Below are 25893 nucleotides of genomic sequence, written 5' to 3' on the forward strand. Positions count from 1 at the left end.
TAGTCAATGGGAATTACAATATGCCACTGTGATGGACAGCTGGCTTGTCTGTTTTCGGCTTCATGACTACCTCCAGCAGCCAGACAGATCTGATTATATCGGCAGTTCTTTGTTAGTGAAGACTTCAGAAGAGAAGGATTTAGGGTTAGTTATTTCTGATACAAGGCAGGAGGGAAAGTTAGTCCTATACTGACTTCAGATGTGTCATGGATGGCAACTAGTGGCCTCTAGTACTTTGTCAGTACAGTGCGGTGATGACTTTATGATTTATTATATCCTCTTGTAACTACAGGAATATAAAAGAAAACTTTACACTATTCTATGTTAGCTATGGAGGCCATAGTATATTGCTTGTTGTTGAACTGCTGAAACTCCAATTCATCTCTATGGACTACAAGGACGTCATGAATGGCGACGGTTATTATGGCTTTTATATATATTATTACGCTCAAATCTTCACATTAAATTCTTTGGTTAATTCCATTTACAATTCATTTCTCTTTCTTTTATTATTATTTTTTATTATTCAGAGGAGCCGCACAAATCGCCGCGTCTTATTTCCATATTTTAATGGGGAGAATGTTTGACGGCCGTGAGATAACGCCTCTGCCCCTCTAACACCGAGAGACGGAGAAGTCTATTCACACTTCAGTACGTGGCGTAAGCCTGACTCCCCGGCCTCATTCATGCTCTATGGTAATGTATTTCTGTGCGGCGCCTCCGCCATTCTCTCCGTATAAATTGCTTCCTTTAATATATGCTAAGACTTGCAGGAAGGCCGCAGGTAAAGTCCAATAATCCCTCTGGGGGCCGACATGGTCCCCTCAGGTTGTGGATTGTACATTGAGAGCTGGTGAATTATTTAGCCTGCTGGAGACGTGCAATTAAAGGGAGTGTGTCAGAAAATGACCAATTATTTCAATCAGATTTATATGCTGAAAAAAAATGGTAATTTTAAATAAAATTATAAAACCTTGCAGTTTCCACTCCGGCCACTAAGCCTACCAATAATTTCAGCAGGACATTGTTTAATTTTCAAACTGGCCATTTTCTAACAGGGAGGCCACTTAGATGCAATGGCACCATCTAGCACCATCTAACTCAGCACTGTTTGGGCATCTGTAGAATGTAACACATGCACATGTTCAATAAAGCTCAAAAAGTTGTGCATACAGCTCCAAAAACACAGCAGACATCCTGGGTTACAAGCGGCAGCAGTTGATAAGATAAAATATTTCTTGACCAGTATATTATAGCCCATGAAAACAACACAAATAGAATTTTTAAAAGTTCAGTTCAGCAAGTTCTTTGAGATAAGTTCATCCAGTCTGAACTTGCTGAACTGCACTTAAACAGCTAAATGATTGCAGGTGTTTAGCTGTTTTAGTGCAGTTCAGCAAGGTCGCTCATCAATACTTTCCTGTCCACGTTCCCCCAGTGTCCCCTCCACTCATAGTAGCCAGCTCCACTTCCTGACTGAGACAAGAGTGAAAGCCCACTCAGCCAATCACTGACCTCGGCTCTGTCCTATCTCAGTCAGTCAGTGATTGGCTGAGCAGGCTGGAGGTGGTTGCAATCAGCAGGGCACACCGGAGACCCGTAGGGGGACATCGGGGGAGTATGGACAGGTGAGCATTGGTGCAGTCACCATCTTTACAAACTCGTTACGGACTCTGCAAAAAGTTCAGTTCTGTAACAAACTGAAATTTTAGCAAAGTTTTTAACAGATCTTGAAGTTCTTGAACTTCGGTTTACTGATCTCTAAACACATCCAACATGCCCGACCCCTCTGTCCCCTAACATTTCCCATCTAGTATGATCACCTTAAAGTGCACCTGTCATCATAAAAAAAACTTTTGATATGTAATGTTGAAAGTGACATGTTGAAAGTTTTGATCGGTCCAGGCCTAAGAGTTCAGTCCTGTACAGATCGGGAGAACGAGTCGGGAGAAGATGCACTGCAGTGTCTGCTCCCTGCTCTGTGTCAGTAAAAAGAGTCAGGCTCCATAAACTTACATTAGGAGCCCGGTTCATCACGTGACACAGAGCCAGGATTGTCCCGGATCATTTTCACGATTGGTAAGGGTCTGAACACTCGGACTGGGATTGATCCAAACTTTTGACATGTTTATATGACATATCAAAAGTGTTTTATGAAGACGCTTCACAGCTCGGCCAGGCTCTCTAACAACAGCTCTCTGTAATTTCTGGAACCTGTTTATGGGTTAAAATGCGACTTGGAGAGAAGGGAGCTTCTGCACATCACACCTATGGCTGATACTAATGCCGCTCGGCTAATCTTAAAAACCAACGCCAGGATGTTGGTATATAATTTGATCAAACCATATAGCCCCGTGTACCAACGTGCAGGTCCCCTGGATCACACGGGTCCCTACGCTGACTCCACACCGTGTCGGTCAGCGACTGCCTCCCCCGCAAGGCGTGCACATGCAGGGAAAGGAAGCCATGGAATGGCCCTGCAACCCCAATGTCACAGGACCAGACCCAAAATGCCCCACCAATACCCAGCCAGCACCACCGGCGGGGAAGGCTGCCCCCAAACGACACAAGTATGAATATGGTATTATTCTGGCGTTGGTTTTTAAAATTAGCCGAGCGGCATTAGTATCAGCCATAGGTGTGATGTGCAGCCGATCCCTTCTCTCCATGTCGCATTTTATGTTTTTCTCCCTTTTTTGAGCGGCTCCCCTTCATAAGACCCATGTGACCTAAATTAGCAGGATATACCTGTGCTTACATGTCAGTACCTCCATGTTTTTCCCATTGTGTCTGCAGCAGTGGTGGTGAGTGTAATACCATATCCATACTTGTATTGTTTGGGGGCAGCCTTCTCCGCCAGTGGTGCTGGCCGGGTTCTGGTGGGGCATTTTGGGTTTGGTCCTGTGACATTGGGGTTGCAGGGCCGTTCCATGGCCCCCCTTCCCTGCATGTGCATGCTTTGCGGGGTTGGCAGTCGCTGACCGACAACGTGTGGAGTTAGCGTAGAGACCGGTGTTAAACCAGGAGACCGGCACGTGGTACACGGGGCAGTATTGTTTGATCATATTATATACCAACATCCTAGTGTTGGTTTTTAAAATTAGCCGAGCAGCATTAGTATCAGCCATAGGTGTGATGTGCAGTAGCTCCCTTCTCTCCATGTCGCATTTTATGTTTATGGGTTACTTGGCCCTTTAGCACAATGTGTTCTGTAAGACTATGGAGAAATGGATGACTCCAGTGATTCCTGTGCTGCACAGCTGACAAGATGCAGCACTGCTCATTCAACTATTATTAATGATTTTTATGGCCGGGATCCCCGGGGACCCCATGGCGGGACCCTAATGATCATCAGAACCCATTTAGGGATACACAAAATTAGGATATCTATGTATTACTGTATGAGAGCTCATTTAGAAAATACAATTCCCCTCCACTCAATGGCAACTAAATTGCTAATGGAGACAGGAACAGAAAGAAGGGTCTGGTATCTAAGCGGAGATAAACCATTAGGGCCCTGGTAAATTGCCTGGAAGGCATCTGTGAAAAAAAACTTGTCTGGGACCCTGACCATAGGAGTGCACTGTTAATCAGCCACCTCTACAGCGTCACAGGATGCTGTTCCTTTAAAGGGTTACTCTGGCAAAAATCTTTTTTCTTCAAATCAACTGGTGTCAGAAAGTTATATAGATTTGTAATTTACTTCTATTTAAAAATATCCAGCCTTCCAGTACTTATCAGCTGCTGTATGTCCTGCAGGAAGTGGTGTATTTTTTTTAGTCTGACACAGTGCTCTCTGCTGCCACCTCTGTCCATGTCAGGAACCGTCCAGAGCAGCAGCAAATCCCTATAGAAAACTTCTCCTGCTCTGGACAGTTCATGACATGGACAGAGGTGGCAGCAGAGAGCACTGTGTCAGACTGGAAAGAATACACCACTTCTTGCAGAACATACAGCAGCTGATAAGTACTGGAAGACTGGAGATTTATTTTTAAATAGAAGTAAATTACGAATCTATATAACTTTTTAAAACCATTTGATTTGAAAGAAAAAGATTTTCGCCAGAGTACCTCTTTAAGACGTTGTTTTATTGCATGTTATTCATAAAGCTGAATTCCAATTTGAAATTTAAATTTGACAGAGAATTATTGAACATTGTTTCCTGTGCAGGATTAATGCACAGGTCTGGTGAATTTATTCAGAAGCAGAAATTTATTTTAGGAAAATCGCTATGTTGCTATTTTAATATTAACCGGCTTCTCCGACCCCAGAGGACAAAACTAACAGGAACCGTTCTGCTACTTGTGTTACCGAGCAAATGGATTTATAATCTAATTGATGTCGGCAAAGAGATAAGTGCACAGTATAGTCATGTGAGACATGGGGAACACATGGCCGGCACCACATGACCGGCACTTTCAGGATCTTTACTATCATTGTTCACACGGGACTGATCATCTGTACAATATGATGGGTTAGTTGTGACCAACTCAGAAGATATGGACCCTAGTAGTAAGTCATTGCCTTCAAAGTCCGGGTGACCTGCATTGGGCTCCTTACAGTGACTTCTGATCTGTGGTGGACTGTTATATGTTGTATAAGCCTTAATAGATTGGTACTGTTTTATATTGTTTGCACTCTTTTTATGCAAGCTGTGACTTGCTCCTAATGGCTATTAAGGGGTTTACTCACAGACGTATTCACACTGTAGGAACATGCTAGAAGGCTAGCCCAGTCTCTCTAAGGCCTCCTTCACACATCCATGATACAGTATGTACCCAGATTTCTTATCAGGAAATCCAGGTAAATTTACAGACCCATAGGGTTGTATTGGGCATAGAAACTCTTCAGGATTTTTCCTGAAGGGCTCCAGAGATTATAGGACATGTCCTATATTAGTGAGAATTCCAGCAAGGATCCAGAATGCTGTACAGCTCTGGATGCACATCCAGAATTTGTCTGGAATTCTGGATGCGTTACATGGCAGCCTGGCCCAGCGCCAGCACCCAGGCAAGTGCCACAGAGTGCTGACGCAAGCTCTTTAACTGTATGTAAACCTGTTCTGGAGCACAGACCGTTAATGCAGCACTGTGATTGACCAGGCTGGGAGCTATTTGCTCCTGACCCTGTTAATCACTCCTGTGGCCAGAGGCCGCTACCTCCCTCCTAGTGGTGCCGCACACAAGTGATGTTACTCGTGCACATGCAAAGCCAGAAGAGTGAAAGGGAAGCTGGAGGAGGACTGCAGCCAGCCGCAGGTGGGTATGTTTTTTTTGTTTTTTTATTCACCCCTCAATTTCTACGTCCAGGAAACACTGACGGCAGTAGCGGATATCAATAGGTCAGTTTCGGGCAGTAGCCTCTGGCCCTGAGCTGCTGGGGGGGGGGCCATGGAAACCCAAAAAGACGTATACTTTCAGTGGTGTATTGTCTCCTGGCTACAGTTCTGCAATGATTTGCAAAGATCACAGTTTTTACAGCAATTTTGCACAAATCAGGGCATCATGACATTATCTATCCTGTACTATGAACACCACGCTAATGCTGCCACAGTTACAGTGGGGTGGGGGTGGGGGCCCAGGCTTGGTGAACAGCCCGGGGCCTATGGTAAAGTTAATTTGCCCCTGACTGACGGACTCCTGCAGCCTCCTGAAAAACATTGTTTCCGGACCATAAAAACAGCCACAGATATGTGAAGGAGCCTTAAAGTGGAGCAAGGAAAGGCTTAGTGTGTGGGGGTAAGCTGAACAAGGACCCCATGGCTTCATAATAAGAGCGAAGTAGGCCTCCAGCCAGGCCTTGTGCGGTGTCTCAATCACATCACAAACATTACAGGACTGCACCCGCCATTGGGAATTGCATGAAACAGGGCGAGTAACCAGGACAAGAGTACAAAAAAACCATCTCCATATCCCTAAGGAAGAAACACAAACAGTGTAAACCCTCATCCAGCCAAAGCCAAGGCTGCACGATTCTGTGTTTAAAGGAATTTTCATGGTGCTTTAACCCCAAGGTCGGGGCAGTAATTGATTGATCACTTTTGTCTGTCTAGCCGGTGTTGATTGATCGATTGCTCCCTATACTCAAACATGAAGATCCATCATTCTGAATTGGTCGGGCAGGGAGAAGCCACTGGACTGGGTTTCAGACATTTGGAGCCAATTACCATGTGTCCTTTACATCAGACCATCCCTAGATGAGATCGTACAGGTCAACTCTCTCCAATTTTTGGGGACAATTCAATAGGAAAACTTGTCAGAAGTTCAACATTTAAAGGGGTTAGGGTCCTATTCCACGGGCCAAGGAGGGCCCGATTAACGATGTAAACGAGCGGCGATCTGCTAGATCGCTGCTCGTTTACTGAGCCTATTCCACGTCCTGATGATCGTTGAGCGAGGGCTGCAAGGACATCGTTACCAATGTCCTTGCAGCCCTTGCAGCATCATACATTACCTGTCAGGTCTTCTCCGCGCTGTCTTCATCCCGGGGTCCCGCACGCTCTATCTCCCGAATGGCCGGTCAGCTGACAGGCCACACTCAGCCAATCACAGGCCGCGGCGGTCCCGGCCTGTGATTGGCTGAGCGCTCTGTCAGCTGACCGGCCATTCAGGAGATAGAGCGCGCGGGACCTGGGGATGAAGACAGCGCGGAGACCTGACAGGTAATGTATGCTGCTGCTGCTGTCAAATCGTCGGTCGCCCTCCGCGCACCGCTATTTAACCGTAGCGATGCGCGGTGGGGGAACGATGATTTTAGGTCTGGCCCTAAATGAACGATCAGCCGATGACGCGATCATCGGCTGATCATTCTCTCTATTTCACCGAACGATAATCGCCCGAATCGGGGCAAATGGGGCCGATTTGGCCGATTATCGTTACTGTGGAATAGGGCCCTTATCCAGTGCTACAAAAACATGGCCACTTTCTTTCAGAGACAGCCCCATTCTTGTCTCCAGTTCAGGTGTGGTTTACAAATAAGCTCTATTCACTTCAATGGAACTGAGCAGCAAAACCCCGCCCAAGCTGGAGACAAGAGCGGTGCTGTCTCTGGAAGAAAGTGGCCATGTTTTTGTAGTGCTGGATAACCCCTTTAACTATAACTTATGCTCATTTTACAAGCCAGATATTAATTATAAAATTAAATTAGCTCTCGATCACTGTAGTGGGGGAAACGGACCCCTTTCGTAACATAACACAACATTTCTCGCATACTCACTAAATGCTGCAACGGCCAACACCAACGTGACAACGATGGACGTCCACGATATCCATAAGGCTTTTTTCCTGTAATTTTGGGCTTCGTGTGGTTTCAGTTTTGTGCTGCTTTCTAATAAACCTGAATAGGAAAACAGATGAACCAATGTTATAATAGAATGTTATAACGATCAATGAATGTTACGTCTATAAAACCGCTCTACGTGTTATACAGGTGGCCCATTGCTTTCACTGCAAACATTGTAATTCTACATTCAGCGTGAAGGTGTTTTTCGTTTGTTTTTCATCCCCACCCTCCGAGCACCATAACCTGTTTGTTCTTTTATCGGCAAGTTATACGCTTGATTTCTGAAAGATGAAGGGGCACACTTATCAAGGTCTGTGCCTAGTGCAAACTTAAAGCAAAAAAAAAAGTTTATTGGTGGAGAGAGGGCGGGGAGGGGACGGGGAATGGGGGTTTGTGTCCTTCCCATATGCAAAATTTATGAATATTTGTGCAGCTTCCGCTATGTTAGATTTATCATGAAGCGTGCGCCTCTTGATAAATCCAGCTGTATGAAACTGGGGGAATTTTAAATTAGGGCTGTGCAAAAAAAAAAGAGTGGTCATTGATAAATATGGCCCAAAAGTTTCAATTGCAACAAACAATACATTACATAGAGCATTGCATTTTTTGGGGTTAAATGATAAAAATCCACAGGCCTTAAAGTCACTAAAAGAGTGTAATAGGAGTACTAACATGGCAGGCCTGGAGACCACCAGTGGGGTATAATAAGAGTAATAACACAGCAGGTGTGGAGTCCTCGGACAGAGTGTAGTAGAAATACTAACATGGAAGGCCTGGAGTCCTCTGACAGAGTAATAGAAGTACTAATATGGCAGGTCTGGAGACCACCAGTGGGGTATAATAAGAGTAATAACACAGCAGGTGTGGAGTCCTCGGACAGAGTGTAGTAGAAATACTAACATGGAAGGCCTGGAGTCCTCTGACAGAGTAATAGAAGTACTAATATGGCAGGTCTGGAGACAACCAATAGGGTATAATAAGAGTGATAACACAGGAGGTCTGGAAGCCTCTACCAGGGTGTAATAGAAAAACAAACATGGAAAACCTGGAGGCCTCTGGCAGGGCTAAGAATACCAACTCCAAGTCTAACATGACAGACCTAGACACTACTAACTAGGTATATTAAGAGTAATAACATAGCAGGCCTAGAATGCTCTGACAGGGTGTAATATGTATACTAACATGGCAGGCCTATGATACTCTGACAGGGTGTAATAGGAGTACTAACATGGCAGGCCTAGCATCCTCTGGCAGGGTGTAATAGGAGTACTAACATGGCTGGCCTAGCATCCTCTGGCAGGGTGTAATAGGAGTACTAACATGGCAGGCCTAGCATCCTCTGGCAGGGTGTAATAGGAGTACTAACATGGCTGGCCTAGCATCCTCTGGCAGGGTGTAATAGGAGTACTAACATGGCAGGCCTAGAATCCTCCGACAGGGTGTAATAGGAGAACTAACATGGCAGGCCTAGAATCCTCTGACAGGGTGTAATAGGAGTACTAACATGGCTGGCCTTTGATACTCTGGCAGGGTGTAATAGGAGTACTAACATGGCAGGCCTAGAATACGCTGACAGGGTGTTATAGGAGTACTAACATGGCAGGCCTAGAATCCTCTGGCATGGTGTAATAGGAGTACTAACATGGCAGGCCTAGAATACTCTGACAGGGTGTAATATGAGTACCAACATGGCAGGCCTAGAATCCTCTGACAGGGTGTAATAGGAGTACTAACATGGCAGGCCTAGAATCCTCTGGCAGGGTGTAATAGAAGTACTAACATGGCTGGCCTAGAATCCTCCGACAGGGTGTAATAAAAGTACTAACATGGCAGGTCTAGAATACTCTGACAGGGTGTAATAAAAGTACTAACATGGCAGGTCTAGAATACTCTGACAGGGTGTAATATGAGTACTAACATGGCAGGCCTAGAATACTCTGACAGGGTGTAATAGGAGTACTAACATGGCTGGCCTAGCATCCTCTGACAGGGTGTAATAAAAGTACTAACATGGCAGGCCTAGCATCCTCTGGCAGGGTGTAATAGGGGTACTAACATGGCAGGCCTAGAATACTCTGACAGGGTGTTATAGGAGTACTAACATGGCAGGCCTAGAATCCTCTGACAGGGTGTAATAGGAGAACTAACATGGCAGGCCTGGAATTCTCTGACAGGGTGTAATAGGAGAACTAACATGGCAGGCCTAACCCCTCAGCCTACCATAATCACTTTGCTGGGGTGGGCAGTGTTAGGGTTATAAAGGGTGTCCCCTTAATCTGTATAACTTAGAAGCTGCAGTCACCATTGACTGTAATATCTGAGGCCATCTAAGCCATTAGATGTGGGCGAGACCCGAATAACATAGCCGACCCCAACTACAAATGGAATGGGCTTGACTTCTACTCATTTCCTCTCTGCACATATATACGGAGGATGTTGAGGTGTCATGAAGCCAGAATATTCGGCTACTAAGCATTGCCTTGTGTCCCTTCTGTGATTTGTGTATTTGCTGGGGAGTAATAAAGCTGTGTGATATCCTCTAAGCGTGGGGAGCCCAAAGTCTTTGCCTACACACATCCTGAGCAGAATGCCGCTTCCATCTCCTATGTGCACATATAGATACATAGAAGCTGAAACCATGGCAACAGAGCTGATCAATATACATGTTCACATGAAATAAAAGCCGGATTGTAATACTAATTAAAACCCAGATTTTACAGGCGTCCGTATGCTCAGCTAATCTGCCCAACCCCCGGCCATGGAAATCAGCTGAAAACGCTGACGGGCTGGAAAGATATTCTGAAGGAGTCCGACAACCATTGCTGTAACCCAAGGACATGCTCCGAGAAGTTGTCACATTCCTTCCCCCAACTGCTTTTAGATGTTACATGCCATAGGATCCGACCAACGACTCTGGTGCCCTTGGAGAGAGGAGGCCCGCCATACCTGGTACTGTCCCCCATGCTACTGGGTGGGGACAAATTTGAAAAAGATACCCCTTGAATAGATCGTAAAAATAATTTAACATTCATTGACACAGATTTACTAAAACCAGCTGATGTTTAGACAATGGAAATTTAGACTAGACAGTCTACAGATCTGGAATCCTCTGACAGGGTGTAATAGGAGAACTAACATGGCAGGCCTGGAATCCTCTGACAGGGTGTAATAGGAGAACTAACATGGCAGGCCTGGAATCCTCTGACAGGGTGTAATAGGAGAACTAACATGACAGGCCTAGGGACTACTAATGAGGTATATTAAGAGTACTAACATGGCAGGACTAGAATTCCCTGACAGAGTGTAAAAGTAGTACTAACATGGCAGGCCTAGAATCCTCTGACAGGGTGTAATAGGAGTACTAACATGGCAGGCCTAGAATCCTCTGACAGGGTGTAATAGGAGTACTAACATGGCTGGCCTAGGATACTCTGGCAGGCTGTAATAGGAGTACTAACATGGCAGGCCTGGAATCCTCTGACAGGGTGTAATAGGAGTACTAACAAGGCAGGCCTAGAATCCTCTGACAGGGTGTAATAGGAGTACTAACATGGCAGGCCAGGAATCCTCTCACAGGGTGTAATAGGAGTACTAACATGGCAGGCCTAGAATACTCTAGCAGGGTGTAATAGGAGTACTAACATGGCAGGCCAGGAATCCTCTGACAGGGTGTAATAGGAGTACTAACATGGCAGGCCTAGAATCCTCCGACAGGGTGTAATAGGAGTACTAACATGGCAGGCCTAGAATCCTCCGACAGGGTGTAATAAGAGTACTAACATGGCAGGCCTGGAATCCTCTGACAGGGTGTAATAGGAGTACTAACATGGCAGGCCTGGAATCCTCTGACAGGGTGTAATAGGAGTACTAACATGGCAGGCCTAGAATCCTCCGACAGGGTGTAATAAGAGTACTAACATGGCAGGCCTGGAATCCTTTCACAGGGTGTAATAGGAGTACTAACATGGCAGGCCTAGAATACTCTAGCAGGGTGTAATAGGAGTACTAACATGGCAGGCCAGGAATCCTCTGGCAGGGTGTAATAGGAGTACTAACATAGCAGGCCTAGAATCCTCCGACAGGGTGTAATAGGAGTACTAACATGGCAGGCCTAGAATCCTCCGACAGGGTGTAATAAGAGTACTAACATGGCAGGCCTGGAATCCTCTGACAGGGTGTAATAGGAGTACTAACATGGCAGGCCTGGAATCCTCTGACAGGGTGTAATAGGAGTACTAACATGGCAGGCCTAGAATCCTCCGACAGGGTGTAATAAGAGTACTAACATGGCAGGCCTGGAATCCTTTGACAGGGTGTAATAGGAGAACTAACATGGCAGGCCTAGAATCCTCCGACAGGGTGTAATAAGAGTACTAACATGGCAGGCCTGGAATCCTCTGACAGGGTGTAAAAGGAGTACTAACATGGCAGCCCTACAATCCTCTGACAGGGTGTAATATAAATACTAACATGGAAAGCCTAGAGGCCTCTGACAGGGTATAATGGGTATAAAGAGGTTATCCAGTATATATATATATATATATATATATATATATATATATATATATTTATTTATTATTATTATTTACTTATTTTTTAAATGCCCTTCCATTTCAGAGTCAGTCTCATTCATGCGCAAAGAATTGGGAGCCCAATCAATCAAAACTGTTATGTTTCTACAATATGCAAAAAGTGACAATTTAACCCACATTGTCACCTCTCAAGCCACACCCCTTTTTCTGCTAAGCCACACCCCTTTACATCTTTATTGCATGATCCAATCACATAAGGCCCCCCCCCCGCCTGCGATCACAGAGTCATGGGGGCGGCCTGCAGCCTCTCATTCTCATTGGCCTGCACTGGTATACAGCGATATAGCAGACACCTGGCAGTGTGTTTCTAGGGATCTATAATTAGTTGGGGGGGGGGGGGGGGGGGGGGGGGTATATCTAGAACAAATACAATGACTTCCTGGCACTGACATATTCCTTGTAGAGAGGGAAGCAGACGATTCCAGCATCAGGCATAGAGCAGAGTATGAATCCCAAAATAGCCCACCATTCCTTCCTCCTCCACATCCCATCTGTATCTATGTCTGTCGCTTTCTATTACTGAGCCTTCACTTTCCTATTTCTATCTCAACTCCGCATATTAAGAATCTCCCCCTCCCCCACCCGGTGCAGACTGGTCCCCATAGGGACTGTACAGGTGCCAGTTCCATTCACTCTATTCTCCAGCTGTTCCCTGAGCCGGGGTCCTGCCATATGCTCCTCAGTCGCCTTTGTTCTCCCTTTTTAATCCCTTGTAAAGCATTGGATAAATCCTTGCACGGCGCGAGGCCGGAATCATCCGCTGACAATCAATAACTATATTTAGTGAAAGGGCTGATGACGACATTAACCCTTTATGCCAACCAAAGCGTAAAGAAAGAAATCACACGAAATGTTGCTGGGACCCCCAGAGAGTTGGCAGCAAAGGGGTCAAGATTTACCTGCAATAATCTCCATAATGTAACAACCCAACAACCCTGCCTCCTGTATACAGTATAATGGAGGGCGAGATAGAGGACTGTGTGGGCTTAATGTCGAAGGTCAAATTTTCTATAGATCTGTTACACCTATGACTCTTCTATCTACTGTATCTATCTTCTATCTATCTATCTATCTATCTATCTATCTATCTCCTATCTATCTATCTATCTATCTATCTATCTATCTATCTATCTTCTATCTATCTATCTATCTATCTATCTATCTATCTATCTATCTCCTATCTATCTATCTATCTATCTATCTATCTATCTATCTATCTATCTATCTCCTATCTATCTATCTATCTCCTATCTATCTATCTCCTATCTATCTATCTTCTATCTATCTCCTATCTATCTATCTATCTATCTATCTATCTATCTCCTATCTATCTATCTATCTATCTATCTATCTCCTATCTATCTATCTATCTATCTCCTATCTATCTATCTCCTATCTATCTATCTATCTATCTATCTATCTATCTCCTATCTATCTATCTATCTATCTATCTATCTATCTCCTATCTATCTATCTATCTATCTATCTATCTATCTCCTATCTATCTATCTATCTATCTATCTATCTCCTATCTATCTATCTATCTATCTACTATCTATCTCCTATCTATCTATCTATCTATCTATCTTCTATCTATCTATCTATCTATCTATCTATCTATCTAATCTATCTATCTCCTATCTATCTCCTATCTATCTATCTATCTATCTCCTATCTATCTATCTATCTATATACAACGAATAGTCCGCAGCACTCCAAGTTGTGAAACAAAAAGTGGTATTTATTCCAAATATATCATAATATCAAAAAATAGTGACATGCAGCAAATAGACGCAGGCGTCTATTTGCTGCATGTCACTATTTTTTGATATTATGATATATTTGGAATAAATACCACTTTTTGTTTCACAACTTGGAGTGCTGCGGACTATTCGTTGTATATGGACATTCATACCCCTGGTTGGGGAATCTGCTGGCACCAAACTACGTTTTACAAGGTAGTGCTGCTTTTATATTCTTTTTCCTATATCTATCTATCTATCTATCTATCTATCTATCTATCTCCTATCTATCTATCTCCTATCTATCTATCTATCTATCTATCTATCTATCTATCTATCTATCTATCCATTCATCCATCTATATGTTTGTTTATATACCTGTCCATTTATGAACTATTTTTCTTCCTCATATTTGTGTGTATATATATATAGTCTTTATTTGTCTGTCTCATATTGATCTACCTTCTATCTATCTATCTATCTATCTATCTATCTATCTATCTCCTATCTATCTATCTATCTATCTATCTATCTATCTCCTATCTATCTATCTATCTATCTATCTATCTCCTATCTATCTATCTCCTATCTACCTATCTATCTACCTATCTATCTATCTATCTATCTATCTATCTATCTATCTCCTATCTATCTATCTATCTCCTATCTATCTATCTATCTCCTATCTATCTCCTATCTATCTATCTATCTATCTATCTCCTATCTATCTATCTATCTATCTATCTATCTATCTATCTATCTATCTCCTATCTATCTATCTATCTATCTATCTATCTCCTATCTATCTATCTATCTCATATCTGTCTATCCAACTACATATCTATCATATCTATCTATATTCATTCATATATTGTTCCATGTACTATCTCTCGACCTCATATATATATGTATCTATTTATTAATCTGTTTTTCTATCTCATATCTATGTGTCTATTTATCTATAATATATTATATTTCTCCTATGTACACATTATCTATTATCTAGATGCTTGGTCCCCTCCTCAGTTAACTCATCATGTGAATGGTTTTCTGCCTCTGCTTTGATTTTACACTTTCCACATCTGACTCAGTTTGTAAATTATTCATTCTATCCTTGAAGCATCTGAATAGCTGAGAGCAGCTACAATGGGCACATGACACACACACATACACACACATACCATAACAACACACTATACACATATACACACACAATACAGCCCACACAGACATACCTGCACAGCTAAGAGCAGCTACAATGGGCACATGACACACACACATACACACACATACCATAACAACACACTATACACATATACACACACAATACAGCCCACACAGACATACCTGCACAGCTGAGAGCAGCTACAATGGGCACATGACACACACACACCAAAACAACACACTGTACACACACACACACACACACACACACACACACATACACACTCACAATACACCCCCACACACACACACACAATTCATCCCACACACATACACTAAAACAACACACTGCACATACACACACAATACATCCCACACACAGACATACCTGCACAGCTGAGAGCAGCTGCAATGGGCACATGACACACACACACACAAACACACTGTACACATACACACACACACATATCAAAACAACACACTGTACACATACACACACACACTATACATCCCACACAGACATACCTGCACAGCTGAGAGCAGCTACAATGGGCACATGACACACACACTTATACCAAAACAACACACTGCGTGCGCACACACACACACACACACACACACACCAAAACAACACACTGTACACACACACACTTATACCAAAACAACACACTGCGCGCGCACACACACACACACACACACCAAAACAACACACTGTACACACACACACACACACACACATACACACTCACAATACATCTCCCCCCACACACAATTCATCCCACACACATACACTAAAACAACACCCTGCACATACACACACAATACATCCCACACACAGACATACCTGCACAGCTGAAAGCAGCTACAATGAGCAAAAGACACACAGTCCCACACAATTCTCATAAACATCCAGAAAGAGCCAAACCCACAACATCACCACATCAACAATTTTATAAATATAGGCAATGAACATATACACACACACCATTTATAAAACTAGCACATTATTCCTATATACAGATACACACACACAAATATATATGCTCGGATGCATAAACCGTAACATAACCTATGGTATATACACAACACATCATATACACAAGCTATACTACATGCACAATATACTGTATGTCACACACACACACACACCATCCTTAGCATAACCCATTAGCACATGCCATACACTGGTGCCAATAACATGACATCACCTACAAGGCACTTCAGGAGTCAGGACACCAGGGTGGTGACAGCAAACTTCAGCTGCCCCTGAACCTGCATATGACTTGTGTAAGCTGAGCCCCCCACATGTTATCCCCCCTCCCCAGGATCCACAGCCCCCCTGAATATTTCTTATATGACCCCTGATATCATATAATAACTAGTGTAAGGGTGGAGGACACAGCAGATTTGTTTCAGAGATGGTTCTGACTCTTTCATTCATCCTAATGGGCAGAAATCCATGTGCTTGCTGCAGGGGGAAAAACTCCAACTGGATTTTAGTGCCAAAAAATATCTGCTATAAATCTGTCCTGTGTGAACATCCCCTGATGAGTGTGTATACAGAGGGCAGAATCTTCCTCATCCCCTCACTGCCCCCACTCCATCCAGGAACACTGTGTATCTGGTGTCAACAATACAGATATGATATAAATAGAAATGCTGAGTATAGGATGGAGTCCCTAAAGTGATCCCTACCCTGGAAAGGAACAATAGAGAGTCATCGGGATTTAATGTAGGGAATCACTAATAAAAGAGCAGCCAATGTAGGGATTATAGGACAGGCATCAGATCTAATGTAGGGATCAGTTCTATCAGATATAATGTAGGGATCAGTTCTATCAGATACAATGCAGGAATTACAGGACAGGCATCAGATATAATGTAGGGATCAGTTCTATCAGATATAAGGACACAGAACTGATACAATCTATGCACAATGTCACAGATAAGAAATACAGATAATGTGACAGAGATCTAATACAATGCAGAGATTACAGGTTCAATTTTTACTGATCCGATACAATGTAGAAGTCACTGATCATAGATAATAGATAGATAGATAGATAGATAGATAGATAGATAGATAGATAGATAGATAGATAGGAGATAGATAGATAGGAGATAGACAGATAGATAGATAGGAGATAGATAGATAGATAGATAGATAGATAGATAGATAGATAGATAGATAGATAGATAGATAGATAGATAGGAGATAGATAGATAGGAGATATATAGATAGATAGATAGATAGATAGATAGATAGATAGATAGATAGATAGGAGATAGATAGATAGGAGATATATAGATAGATAGATAGATAGATAGGAGATATATAGTAGATAGATAGATAGATAGATAGATAGGAGATAGATAGATAGGAGATAGATAGATAAATAGATAGATAGATAGATAGATAGATAATAGATAGATAGATAGATAGATAGATAGGAGATAGATAGATAGGAGATAGATAGATAGATAGATAGATAGATAGATAGATAGATATCAGGTAGATATATCCTATATTATTTGGTTAGACCTCTGCTTAGCTATCACTATAATTGCACAGGGTCCTATACACACTGTCCCCATCAGATCACAGAATAGACATTGGATAAAGTTAAATATTCGATTTGGATTTTTGAATATCTATATATAAAATGTAGATACCTGATATATTAGACCAATATAATATATGTATTTAAATAGCAGCAGCCTATTCCTGAGAGCTGTACCCTGTTATTACAGCTTGTATCTTATATACAGTAACAGCCATCGCCTCATACGTCTCATACAATGTAATCAGAACTATTTACTAAATAAAGAAACAATGTAACAATCACCGGACACAGCCATCCGATACAATGGAGAGTGCAGAACCTAGTGATCTGAGGCTATAGTATAATATAAGGACCACCTGTCTCCTATATGAGGGGTCGGACACACTGTAAGGACCACCTGCCATGTATATCAGGGGTTGGAGAGACTTAGATCTAATTACGATTATTGATCACACTTCATATCTTGTATCTGATAAGTGATTGGGTTCTGTAGTGATCCCAGGACATAGAGGGTTAATGCTATGTCTACCAGTGCTGACCCTGATGGACCCCCAGTGACTGGGCAGCACTGAAGTGACTTTGGTTGGGACCCCCATAACTTGCCCGGGCTCCCCTGCACCTGTCTGTGCTGAGGAAGTTGCAGGCACTCACCCACCTCTGTTGCAGGCACTCACCCACCTCTGTTGCAGGCACTCACCCACCTCTGTTGCAGGCACTCACCCACATCTGTTGCAGGCACTCACCCACTTTTGTTGCAGGCACTCATCCACCTCTGTTGCAGGAACTCACCCACCTCTGTTGCAGGCAGTCACCCACCTCTGTTTCAGGCACTCATCCACCTCTGTTGAAGGCACTCACCCACCTCTGTTGCAGGCACTCACCCACTTCTGTTGCAGGCACTCACCCACCTCTGTTGCAGGCACTCACCCACCTCTGTTGCAGGCACTCACCCACCTCTGTTGCAGGCACTCATCCACCTCTGTTGCAGGCACTCACCCACCTCTGTTGCAGGCACTCACCCACCTCTGTTGCAGGCACTCACCCACCTCTGTTCTCCACCAGGTCACTGAATTGGCCGCTCTCACTCATCTTCATCTGCTGATCTCTGTCCATCTGGATCGGGACCTCCAGGCTCTTGCTGGGGGGCTGCTCCGGGCGTCCTGGTTGCCCGTTACAGTTGGGCTGCACGATGCTGGGGTCCGGGGGGTAGCAGAGCTCGGTGTCACAGGGGTCCATGCTGGCTGGAGAGGAGGAATGTGTCAGCCAGGTGTGAGCAGAGGCTGCTGGGCTGTGTGTGCACTGGACGATCACTCACTACTAGTGCAAGCTCAGTGCATGACAGCCAGAGAGAGAGGCAGAGGAGGACAGCCAGACACAGGCACTGAATCCTGCCTCCTCTAGCCTCCTGTGAGCTCAGGCTGCAGCATCACTCAGCTCTGCTGCTGCAGAGGGGGAAGCAGGCAGGTGACTAGCTGGAGTCCCACACCCTGACAGGGGCCACAGCTGCAATGGGGGCTCCAGCCCTAAGCACATTGCATTGCATCCAGGGACTAAATGCAGGAGCTTCTATAGGGGGCTATGGGGGGGGGGGGGGGGCATCCTATCACTGTAGAAACCATCCATAGCACAGCAATGCTTGGTGACATCTGGGACCCTCAGATACCTGGGTGCTCACATCCTAGAGGGGGCTCTGCAAATCATGCAACAACCTTCATAAATATTGCAAAGCCCCTGACTGACAAAGAGCAATGTAATAAGGAGAGGAAGCTCTGGATGCTGGAGGGAGGGGGGCCCTATAATATCCACTTCATGGGGTCACTAGCCACAACTAGAATTCAGCAGTATACACAGAATATACATTGCAAGGCATCCAATATACACCCCATGAGGAGTACAGGGAGGGTCCTATAAAGTCAATGGAGAACAAGGGAGAACTAGAGTTTTATACATAGAATTACTGCAACATTTCTGTGCACGAGCAGTGCAGGTAACAGGACACCAGAAGTGAGGGGCCAGACTGCTGCCCCCCAGTATATATATATATATATATATATATATATATATATATACTGCAGGGAAGCCTGGGAGCTTGAGGCCACAGATGACCAGGAACTCAGGGATGGAAAGTCTGTAAATAATACAGTCACCATACATTGTGCAGAACTCCCCAATGAGTGACGGTTTGGCTATATGGGGACTGTTTATTAGTCAGGTTATCAGGTAACCCCCCCCCCCTATAATGTTACAATGTATCTATAAGTTATCAGGTGCACAACCCCCCCCCCCCCCCCCCCCTATAGTTTTACAATGTGTTTATAAGTTAGTAGGTACTCCCCCCCCTTATCATTTTACAATGTGTTTATAAGTTAGTAGGTACTCCCCCCCCTTATAATTTTACAGTGTGTTTATAAGTTAGAAGGTACTCCCCCCCCCCCCCTTATAATGTTGCAATGTGTTACGATGTATCTATAAATTATCAGGTGCACCCCCTTTAAAGTTTTACAATGTGTTTATAAGTTAGTAGGTGCACCCCCCACTCTTATAACGATAGAGCGATAGATAGGAGCTGTACAGATATAGATATGTGGGAGAGAGAAAGAGCAATATATCAAGGTCAATATTTGTTTGCTGTCTCTATTTAAACAGTTTCCATTCACTGACAGCATGCAGAGGAGAAGCTGTGAGGAATTGAAGCACAACTTAAGGCCCCCATACACTTTCAATATGTGACGTCCATCAGTTATTTCTCCCCCCACCTGCCCTCCCCTTACACAGGAGAAACAGATCACTGATCTCAGGGAGACCAGCTAAATGACAACACTGCTGGCTGCTAGTGAAAGCGCTCAAAGTCCTAGGTGCATTGCCCCCTGGGAAACATGAATATGCAAAAGAAGAGCCAGTGTAGTTTTTAGCCACCCCTCGGCTGGGTCCTTCCCGGAGGGATACCTGGCTAGTCCTGTGTTTTGAGACTCTTTGATGAGGCTCCACAGGCTCTTCTTTTGCACTTACACGGGAGAAACTGTGTTGTCTATGGTGAGGGGACGGGTATGCAGTGAGAGAGAAAGCTGTCGCTGCGGCTTATCTCTCCCTAAACAAAGGGGTTGGGAGTGATTTTCTATTACGGTTGCCCCTATCACCACTGACATCATCAGTTGGTAATTGTGTGGTGTACCCCCGGTTATGTTGATCGGAGGAGCAGCCGGTCACTTGCTAGGTGTTGTAGTGTGACACCACTTCTAAGGTGGATGGCCGAGATACAGCCGGACCTTGGGATGTTGTCACATGACGCCAGTGCCTGTCACATGACACCTGCTTTTATTTTATGAGGCCGGTTGTACCTTTTTCCCCTGTGGTCAGTCTCCTGCCGGGTTGCTACCGGGTCCCTTAGGGTTATGGCACGGATAGCCAGAGTGGTATAGTGACCCTTCTGGATGATAGGGCCCACCAACCACAGAAAGGGGAGAATGTCCCAAGGTTGCGGTGTGTGCTGTGTCGGTGGTGGCGAATAATCACTGAGTCTTTGGATATAGTTGAGTCAGTTTACTACCTGTAAATGTGCAGCAGGTAATACAGGCTCCACAATATAAGGTTCCTTTAGATAAAGTCTCTAAAACACACTTGACAAAGTTCCCAATAAACACGACAATAGAATATAGTCGTGTTGGTTGAGTTGTGCTGAGTGATACAAGAAACAGAGTAGCAGAGAGGAGGATGCAGGGAGAGTCTCAACCCATGAGGTAGAATACTTAGAAGAATAAGAAGAAGTATAAGAAGAACACCTGTGCCCGTGTATTGACCTTTGTCTTCAGTTGTCACACCACCTTATGCCCACTAGACTTGGCTGAACCTTCCTAATGGGTGACACAGGCCCCAGACCTTGTTACCTGGGATGAGCAGAGTGCTGAGGGTTCCCTGCTGACACTCGCTCTGCAAGACAGAGTTCGTAGGCTAATGCAACTTTGCTTTGTCCGGATCATTTCCTGGCTCTTTGGCTCTGTAGTGGATACTGTCCTGCTCTGTGACTCTCCTATTCCATGGCGTGGGTTGAGGTTGTCTCTGGCTAGTCCTCTCTTAAGAGGAGTTTAACAGTGCATAGTGCTGTGGAGTATCACTAGTGAAGAAGTTGGTAGCAGTGTAGTGTCTTGCGTCCTTCCCATGCGGGGTACTAGCTAAGACTGACTTGGGTATAGGGACTTGGCAGAGGACCAGGGCCCAGATAGGACCACTGTGGAGAGCTATCTGGCTTGTGTCCTTCCTCCACAATGTCCAGAACGAAAAACTCTTCTCTTCCTGTCTCCTGTGTGACTCACTTCCTCCCGAGCGTGTATAGTGCGCTATGAGTAGGTGAAAGAGTGCAACAGAAGAAGAAAGAAAGGGAGATGATAGGAAAGAAGAAAGCAGGAATCCTACTGGTCTACAAAGTCTGGTGACACATAGAAAACAATAACCCTTTGCAACTCTTTACAATAAGTACAGACTTTTGTGAAGGGTGTATATAACTGCAACGTCCCTAGTGGGACACCACAATTGCTCTCGACAGCGACAGCCCCATACACCGTAAGGTGTATTGCAGCCGTTAATTGTCTCATGTCATAGAAGACAACGATCAGCCGACATAAATGATGTCGGATGATCATTATCTGACGTTGTCTTTCAACACGTTGAAAGACAAACGAATAAGAAACTGCTGCCATCGCTCCAAGTAATAGGAGCAGCAGCAGCAGACAGCAGCTATCTTCTATGGGCTGCCCGGACGATCTTGCAATCATCCGGTCAGCACCCCCCCACACACACCTCTCCGCAGCCGTCCGGCTCTTACCTGCTCGCTGATGAGGCATGTAATAGCACTAGCAGTGAGCGGGAAACATGTAATAGGGGTTTGGGGGCCTTTACACGTATACATTAAATTACTGGAGGTTTAAACCTTTTTTTATACAATAATCTATCTCATATATTTTGGAGGCTTTTTGTTCCTGTCTGCAGGTCAGAGGTCAGAGAGGAAATCTACACAAGGCGATTATGAGTGTGGTGGAATAAGGAGTCATTATTCCTGTAAATAATCCATGACTCCATTAACTGCTCACACATTACCTTCCTGCTGATCCCATAGAAAGAGATCAGTCACTTACAGAAAGGATCTGCGTCATTGTCACAGTCTTCTGTATGTACAGACTGGGAGTTATAGAGAGGTAGGGGCAGCAATTGCTTTCTTAGCCACTATATAGCACTGCTGTGCACTGTATGGCGGCATTATTTGGGCAGTGTATGGCAGTCATCTAGCATGTAATGCTAGAGGATACATAGAAAAAAAAGAAAATAGGCACTGGATGTGCACGATTTACTATGGTGAGACGCACTCACCTATAGCGGTTGTACATTAGGCACTATTAAAGGGGTATTCCACTCCAACATAACTTTTGATATACGGTTCAGGGAAGAAAAAGAGTGCTGCACCTCACACCTATGGCTGATACTAGTACCTCTCGGCTGCATAAAAAACATCAGAATTCTGTATGTGAATTGATCAAGCCACACTGCCCCATGTACAGCGTGCAGGTATCTGATACACATGGGTCCCTGCACTAAGTCCACACCGTGCTGGTCAGCGACCACCAAGCCCACTCCCCCCCCCCCCGGGCAGGCGTGCACAGTCAGGGAAGGGAGGCCATGGAACTGCCCTGCAACCCCCATGCCACAGGACCAGACCCAAAATTGCCACACCAAAACTCAGCCAGCACCACCGGCGGAGGAAGCTGCCCCCAAACAGCACAAGTCTGGATAAGGTATTGCACTCACCATAGCTACCAAAGACAGAATGGGACAGACAGGAGGGATTAAAACCTTGAGCTAATTGTGGTCATGTGGGTCTCACCAGGAGGAGTGCAAAACACGGAGAAAAGAGAGAAACAAAATCCGTTTCAGGGAAGAAAAAGAGTGCTGCTACAGTGAGGTCAAGTTTCTGATGAACTCACTGTAAATACCCCCCCCCCCCCCCCCCCCCAGCATTATAAAGAAGCTACAAAATTGCAGATAAAGCCAGTCAGGGACTTGTTTACATCCGACATCTCAGAAGGGAGGGGGTGGAAGGGGAGACAGGGAGAAAAGCTCACACACAGATTTTTGTGTCTTCAGCAGAAAGCAGCAGTTCAGAACTGGAAGAAGGAGACTGAATAGATAATAACAAGTATGAAAGGAATTGTTAGTCTCACCATGGGCAGCAACATATCAAAAGTTATCTTTGAGTGGAATAGCCCTTTAAGAGCTTGATGTGTTGTAAGGATGCCGCTTCCACCAGCCAGGGATATCCCAAGGAAACCCGGAGCAGTGGACCAAGAGGAGAGTGAAGAACAGTGGGTGAAATCTGGGCCCCCAGGGAGAGAGTCATCTCTAACTGAAGTTCTAGAACAGCAGATCAACCGGGACCAAAAAAACTATAGGAAAAAGGTCCTATGGGTAAAACAGGTGGCGATGAAGTGATGGCTGTTACTGTCCTTTAGTAGTATTGTCCTATACATGCTATAGCTGACCTAGGATTAGGGCCTGGGTGTGAGGGATTCCTAGGTCCTCCTATAGTGCAATAAGGTGATGTTTGTTTTATACCATGAAAGGGGTACTCTGGTGATTTTTTTTCTTTTAAATCAACTGGTGTCAGGAAGTTATATAGATTTGTAATTTACTTCTATTTAAAAATCTCCAGTCTTCCACTACTTATCAGCTGCTGTAGGTCCTGTAGGAAGTGATGTAGTCTTTCCATGTCTGACACAGTGCTCTCTGCTGCCACCTCTGTCCATGTCAGGAGAGGTTTTCTATGGGGATTTGCTGCTGCTCTGGACAGCTCCTGACATGGACAGAGGTGGCAGCAGAGAGCACTGTGTCAGATGGAAAGAATAAACCACTTCCTGCAGGACATACAGCAGCTGATAAGTACTGGAAGACTAGAGATTTTTTAAAAAGAAGTAAATTACAAATCGATATAACTTTCTGACACCAGGTGATTTGAAAGGAAAAAAAATGACCCCTTTAAGTCCTAGAAAAACCTTCCTTAAATGGAGCATATCAAGAAATAGTGTAACACGAAGAAAGAGCAAACAAGCCGGCATGGACGTGACCCCTCGTAAGACATTTGCTATTTACTGTTCTGCGGATCTCCTGCCAACACCAATATTAGCTCCCACTTAGCATAGCAGATTAATGGCATCTCCAGCACTAAACCCGCTCTGACTGAGAGCCACTTACATGTGAGACTGTACTGAGAGCGGGGGCTACACATGGTGTGTCAGGTGACATGGCCTCCGCAGTCCCTGAAACCCACCGGGGGATGGATTAGGATAGGTTGTATCTCAGAGGGAAGGAAATGCGGCCAACAAGCCTCTACACCTCTCAAGTTTAATCATGAAGCTGATTGAGAGAATGTCAAGAGTGTGCAAAGCTGCCATCAAAGCAAATGGAGCTACTCTAAAGAATCTAAAACTTGTACAAAACATAATGGGGGAGATTTATCAAACATGGTGTAAAGTGAAACAGGCCCAGTTGCCCCTAGCAACCAATCAGATTCCACCTTTCATTCCTAACAGACTCTTTGGAAAATGAAAGGTGGAATCTGATTGGTTGCTAGGGGCAACTGAGCCAGTCTCACTTTACACCATGTATGACAAATCTCCCCCATGTGGGTATGGTAGCTTATATTTCCCTATTGACTACCAAAATCACATCCAACAACATGCATGGACGACCCACCTGCAATCACAGACATGGGGGGGGGAAACACACCAGGAGCCCTGACCACAGATCCGAAATATATGATGCCACGTCTGGACTCTTTGTGGTAAGACCATGGACTCCATGGTTATGTGCATAGGCCCATACACTTGAATGGGTCCATATCCGGATCTGCAATTGTGGACAGTAATCACAAAGGTGTTCAAGTGGCCTTACTATGTACAGTACACAAGAAGGGCCTATTACTGTCTGGTGGAACAAAATGGCTGCTAACTAATGTGTGGGGGCACAAGGAGGCCTAACTACTGAGTGGGGGCACAGAGTGAATCTAGTTACAATGTGTGGCCTAAATGAGGCACTGTTACTATTTGGGGCACTATTGATGAGCTGTCTGTGTAGAGTTAGTTAGGCAGACATATTTGTCCAACTCAAATAACTTGTTATGTCGTTCTAGGCCAGATAAGGAAGGTGACGTAAGAGAACGACCGTGATCAGAGAAGATGCCCCCTGTGAGTCACTGGATGTAACTGCACTGTAATCACCCATGTATACAGCTGGTTTCTACCACTATATGTATGGGGTAATATCAGTCTGTATATAGAAAAATGTGATGGTATTTTTAGCCTCTATTGGTGGTAATATGTGGTCATGGTGAGGTGGTATTATTTGACAACAGGATGGTGCAGGTAATTTGCGATCATCACGTGGTGGTATTATTTATCCCTTATATTGTTGCTGGTTTGGGCCTTTTTGTTCAGTAACAGTATGGTAATAATATTTCTTCCTTGTGGCGGTATTATTTATCCCTTGTATCATTGGTGGTTTGTGCCT

At 44.4% G+C, this 25893-nt stretch overlaps 1 protein-coding gene across 1 annotated transcript in view; it reads right to left on the minus strand.

Moving 5' to 3' along the window:
- The window catches only part of TMEM163 (transmembrane protein 163), a 93925-nt gene extending 75196 nt beyond the window's left edge, over positions 1-18729 (minus strand). Inside the window, exons 1-2 of the mRNA XM_069982641.1 lie at positions 18390-18729; positions 7216-7335 (exon numbers count right to left, since the gene is read on the minus strand). Coding sequence (XP_069838742.1) covers positions 7216-7335; positions 18390-18579 — 310 coding nt within the window. The 5' untranslated portion in view covers positions 18580-18729. The remainder of the gene's footprint in view (positions 1-7215; positions 7336-18389) is intronic.
- Positions 18730-25893: the final 7164 nt, after the last annotated feature.

The sequence above is a fragment of the Dendropsophus ebraccatus genome, chromosome 9 (genome assembly GCF_027789765.1).
Source record: "Dendropsophus ebraccatus isolate aDenEbr1 chromosome 9, aDenEbr1.pat, whole genome shotgun sequence".
Lineage (NCBI taxonomy): Eukaryota > Metazoa > Chordata > Amphibia > Anura > Hylidae > Dendropsophus > Dendropsophus ebraccatus.